At 36.4% G+C, this 5,615-nt stretch overlaps 1 protein-coding gene across 2 annotated transcripts in view; it reads left to right on the top strand.

Moving 5' to 3' along the window:
- Positions 1–670: 670 nt before the first annotated feature.
- LOC105056659 (pumilio homolog 23) overlaps positions 671–5,615 on the top strand; it is a 19,888-nt gene continuing 14,943 nt past the window's right edge. The window contains exons 1-5 of one of the 2 annotated variants that reach the window (XM_010938943.4): positions 671–879; positions 1,605–1,968; positions 2,168–2,531; positions 2,605–2,910; positions 3,004–3,171. In XM_010938943.4, the coding sequence (XP_010937245.1) occupies positions 1,634–1,968; positions 2,168–2,531; positions 2,605–2,910; positions 3,004–3,171 (1,173 nt within the window). In that variant the 5' untranslated portion in view covers positions 671–879; positions 1,605–1,633. The remainder of the gene's footprint in view (positions 880–1,604; positions 1,969–2,167; positions 2,532–2,604; positions 2,911–3,003; positions 3,172–5,615) is intronic. The other variant, XM_010938945.4, reaches the window with a different exon arrangement.

Genomic DNA, 5,615 nt, shown 5'->3' with positions numbered 1-5,615 from the left:
TATTTATATAGGTAGTTGAGAATACGAAGTGATTCTAACAATTTGAATGAATATTATTTTATTATTTAAATATAATTTTTTTTTCAATTCGATCATAAAAAAAATTTATTTTTATACATCCTTACATGGGTCTTTGGCTAGTTTCTACGTATAATAATCAGTAAAGCAAAAGGTAGATTAAAATTCTCACATGTGCCATGGTTTATGAAAGGTTCGCATTGTACATTGCAAAACAAAGATGGCCCTCTGTGTATAAGCTATTCATGATTGTTATGACATGATATGGTAACATAAAAATATTGCCCACATAACTAAAAATCCAGATAAAATGATAATAAGTTTATAAAAAAATAATATGCGATTCTTATGTTCTCTCAATCAGGTGTATTTCACAATGCCACTTAAAAGAAAAGGTGAAATAACTCTTTTGCATGAAATTTGTGTATTATCATAATATTTATTATTTTGTAAAAACCTAGTCTACGAGAGTTGTTGTTGTTATATTATTATTATTACTTGACTGAGGAAAAAGAAAACAAAGGGATTTTCACTTTTCACAAAGAAAATTCTATGAAGGGGACCGAAGCGGACCAGTTCCGGAGTGGGTAAGAGGACCGGTCTGGTTCGGTCCGCTTTTCTTTTACCGGGTCGGGAGGCGTAACAAAAACGAAAAGCCGCATGAAAGGCGCGGCTTTGCCGTTTCGCCGTTCACAGCTGATCGCCAAAAGCGAGAAGGATCTAGGGCTGGGCCTGCGAACCCCTCCGCCGGAACGAAGCCAGTTCTAAGGGTTCTAGGGGAGCTAGGGTTTCGTATTCGCTTTTTGAAGTCAGTTCCCTCCACGAAACCTCCCGCGCAACATCGCCGGTCGTGGTTCCAAGGTCTGAATCTTTCTTCGGCTCCAAACTTTCTATCTCATTCCCTTTTCTGAATTTAATGCTTCTCATGTTAGTTTATCTGGTCGATAATTTTTTTTTTTTTTTTTAACTTAAAGAAAACGATAGAGTGGTGGAAATAAAAAAAAAAGAAAAAAGATTAGACTTTGTGGTGCGGTAGAAGTTGAAGTGCATCATCAAATTTATGGCCCAAAAAATAAGAATTTTTCTGCAACTCTAATGGATAATTCTGGTTAAGATATTGTTTTGTATGACAAATAAGATTTCTCCATGCCTTCGATTCAGAATGCTAGTATGTCTGATACTGCAGGCAATTTGATGAAAGAAACAAATATATTTTTTTTAAAAATAATGTTTCTATCCCCTCCTTATGTGCTTATTTATCTCCATGTTCTATCTAATTCGTTTAAGTACTGAATTGCCAAAATTGATAAATAAACTTAAAATCAAGTAAATGATTGCAATGCGGTTGGTTTTTGTAAGGTTGAACCGAATAGGATATGTTTTGCTGCTTAAATTATTCTAATGTATAGATTTGTTGGGAGGATAGCTTGTAATATGTGCTGGGAAATAGTAACTTTTTTCCATGATAAAAAGATGACAATTGCAACATGATGAGTTGCACTGCTTAATTGAATTTCCTCTATTTGCTTATTCTAGTACAATATTACTTTTTGGAGTTTAAATATGCTGATTTTTCAAATTTTCAGTTGTTGTACCGTGTTTGATCGAACATTTTATGGCTTGTTTTGGTTCAAAAACCCTTCGACGGAAAGAACTCAAATCAAATACTTCATTGGATATGGGTGAAGAGGAGGAATTATCCAGGAGAAGAGGAAAGAAGAGGGATAAAAATAAAAAGCCTAGAAAAGGGCCACTCAATGTGGCTGAGGATTTCTCATCGAAGCAAGGGGGAATCAAAAAGAACAAGAGTAAGAAGCAGAGCAGAGGGCATTCAAATGCAGTTAAAGATGGTTCCCCTAAAAACTCATCAAGGGTAGCCTGCAAAAGTGTGAAAACTAAGGGGTCCTTGAAGCATCATTATCCATCAGAACCAAAAGCCCCCACACTCAGGTTCGAGTCAACTCTTTTATGGTACTTCTCGCATGAGTTCTGGTGTTTGTATTCAAATTTAACACCACAAATTCCAGTTCTTCCTTGATATTAAGCCGAGACATTATATTTTCTTGGCATGATTACCCATTAACAAAGGCTACTTATTTCTGATAAATCATTTATTCATTCTAGCTGATGGATCACAGCTGTCATGCAGAAAAAAGGTTGATCCAGAAACTGCAAAGTACTTCTCAGAAATTGCAAATCTATTTGAAAATGGTGGCGTTGACTTGGAGGAGCATTCTGCCATCTGTGGCAATGCCTTAGAAGAAACTAGAGGGAAAGAAGTGGAACTCGCAACCGACATGATTATTAGTCACACCTTGCAAAATCTTCTACAAGGTTGTGATTCGGATCAGCTATGTGGGTTTCTACAAAACTGTGCAAAAGAATTTCCTGCCATTGCAATGGATAAGTTTGGATCTCATGTGGCTGAGACAGCTCTCAAGTCTGTAGCCACACATCTTCTGGATGAAGGATCCTATTCTTATATCGAAGAAACATTGACCAAGTTATGTCAGGTATATCTTATATGCTTACTAAGTTCTCATTGAGGGTATTCTTGTACTAATTCACATCTTTATGTTCTGTCAGATGGTTGTTCTTGATGCTGTCAATGTGATGTGCAGCCACTGTGGATCTCATGTCCTCCGAAGTCTTCTTTGTCTTTGTAAGGGAGTTCCATTAGATTCCTTGGAAGAATTTCATGTTACTAAGTCATCTGCTGTTCTCGCTGAACGGTTGAATTGTGGGCCAGCACAATCAAGTGGAAAGAATTCCAAGAATTTTCAACATGGGTTTGCTGTTACATTTAAATTTCTCGTCAGGGAATTGCTAAACCATGCCAAAGACGAGATTGCAACTCTAAGACTCAACAAGTATAGCAGTTTGGTTTTGCAGGCATGTGTTCCATCACATGACATAAATAGTGTTTGTATGTGACTGTTATTATATGGTGGCTTTTGTGTTATTTATTAATTACATCATTTGCAGAGTGCATTAAAGTTGTCAGTTGGGGATGATCAAGAATTGTTGCATGCAATTTTGATCGTTCTTGGTTGCTATGAGGAAAACATTGCTCAGGAAAATATCATTGACAGTGCAAGAAAACAAGAAATTATAGTTTTGCTTGAGGATACTGCTTCTAGCCATCTATTGGAGGTGCTTTTCTCATCCTTCTGATTTAATAATCTATTATACTTGCTCAAAATTGACATCTTAATGCAAAAGTTTTTTCTCGTATGTCTTTCTGTGGACTTAGTGTTTCCACTTGTACTCTCATATATACTTTAAGAATAATATTTTGGATTTTGTTTCTATCGCTGGTGAGTGCAATTTCTTATGTAATTTTGTTTGAAATTTAAACTCTTGTGCATACACCTCATGTTAAATCGAAACTATTTAACTTACCTTTACTTGCTATATTCCTTCATAGTTTGGAACAGTGACATGTAACAACTTAGTTTTGGTTTAGTAATGTACGTTTAAGGCACTAATTGCTGGTTTATGTGCATCATTGTACACCATGTTGGAGTGCCAACACCTCATTATACATCATATTTGGTTAATTTGATCCTAAATCAGTTTCTGGGACGAATACTTTACAAACAAATTACTGTGAGTGACTTACAAAGTTTATGATCCTCAACTGTTAATCTATGAGAATTACTGAATGCTTATACCTTCAGATATTACTTATAGTCCTGTCTACCATGTTATCGGGTGGATATATACTTACTGCATCCTGGTTTTGTTGAGTAAGGGATGATATCATGATATCTTCTTAATCATCATTCATATTAGTGTAACATCACGTGGATAAGGCACTAAGTGGGTATACTAACTGAATAAATAATTACCTGAATAATTGCAGTTGCTGATTTGTGCCCTTATTTAAGTTAATATTCATGATTATGTTGTTAACAGCTACCATGGGTACTTTATGGGCATACTAATGATGTTAATAACTGTCATACTGGTCTCTATTTGGTTTTCTCAATACTTTTAAAGATATGTATACATATTGATATGAAGGGTGCATTTGGTTTGCAACTGGAATCGGAATTGGAATAGGTCGGAATGGGAATCAGAATGACCATATTCCCCAACTTGTTTGGTTCGTACCTGAAATTGGAATTGGAAAACCAATGATGTAGAGGGGTGTTTTTTGAAAAATCAATGAAATAGAGGGGTATTTCTAGAAAATCAATTTTTAAAGTAAACTTAGTGGAATGGGATTTGCATACCAGGGGGAGAGCTGGGATTGGGTTTTGGGGATTGGGGCACTCCCATTCTCCCTTGGAATGAGAATGAGACTCCCCCAAATCAAAAAGGCTGGAGTGGGAGTCACTCATTCCTATTTCCATTCCAGCGCCCAACTCCCCCCAACCAAACATGTCCTAAGTAGTATTATATTCTAGTAACTATGAATTTGTTATGTAACACCATTATTCTGCTGATGTTACTTGCTATTTTTCAGCCAATAGCAATTGTTATAGCTCATTTTTCTCTTATTTTTTGCAAGCATTTTTTATTTTAAAAAAATATAGTCGAAGGCTGGATTGAGTGAATGAGGCTGTCATTTTTGTTATACAGTTTATAATGGTAAACTTGGGGCTGTCGTGATGGGATAATGATATTTTTGAAATCTCTTTTTCCACTCTGTTCTTTTGTCTCTCTGCAGGAAACTATGACTTTGACTCCCTAGATGCTAGGATCTTTTAGGCTTAAATTAACCTGCCTACTGGCATGGTCGCGAGTTGCCTGGATGCTTGTAGGGCTCATAGGCACATGATCAAGGCTTGCAAAGATTAGAAGTTAGATTTCTGCATTATTTAGCTAGTTATTATTGTGAGTATGCAATTCTTGTGCTCTTGGGGTAAAGGGATGTTAGTAGTTCGGAGGTAGGGATGTTAGTGGCTTGCTTGATATTATAATTTATAAACTTAACTGGCTCGGAAATAGGGTGGTGCCCATGGTTTGGATGGGTGTCTTTAGAGGGTTAAGCCATTCCAAATGTCAAGCCTAGGTTTGTTGTTGGTGGAGCAAATAAAGTGAAAATTTGTTGAGGTGAGTTTTTTTGATTCTAACCTTTTGAAAATTTGCTTTCCACCATTTTTATTCTGACAAGAATATTCCTCCACAAAAATTTCTACAGAGGCATTGGATTGGATGTCAAGCAAAATGAATCTAGCACAGTCTAAACCACAATTCCTTGGGTTTAATCTGGTTAAATTGTTGTCACTTTCGTATAGTGAGTGTTAGATTGGCTACTGCCACATACCTTGTGGTCCCATACTAGTTGGATGAGGCTGCCCATCAAATCTCACTTAGCATAAGCATATGTCAGAAAGATCTCCATTCTTCCAATCATATCCCATACCTCACAAAATGTGCGACTTATCAAAGTTGTGGAAGCTTCCAATTGTTCCTAGATTTTACTATTCACATGCTCTCAGCTGGGCTTCTTCCACAAGGAATGGGCACATTATGCCCCAATCCCTCACATCACTGTGAAGTCTGATTCTTTTTTTTCTCTCCCTCACTAGGAACAATTGATTCAACTTAACATAATAATCTAGTTTTAGAGTTATCTGTTAAGAGCT

This window comes from Elaeis guineensis, chromosome 13, assembly GCF_000442705.2.
Source record: "Elaeis guineensis isolate ETL-2024a chromosome 13, EG11, whole genome shotgun sequence".
NCBI lineage: Eukaryota > Viridiplantae > Streptophyta > Magnoliopsida > Arecales > Arecaceae > Elaeis > Elaeis guineensis.
The sequence above is the reverse complement of the archived record's forward strand: the minus strand, read 5'-3'. Positions and strand labels throughout refer to the sequence as shown.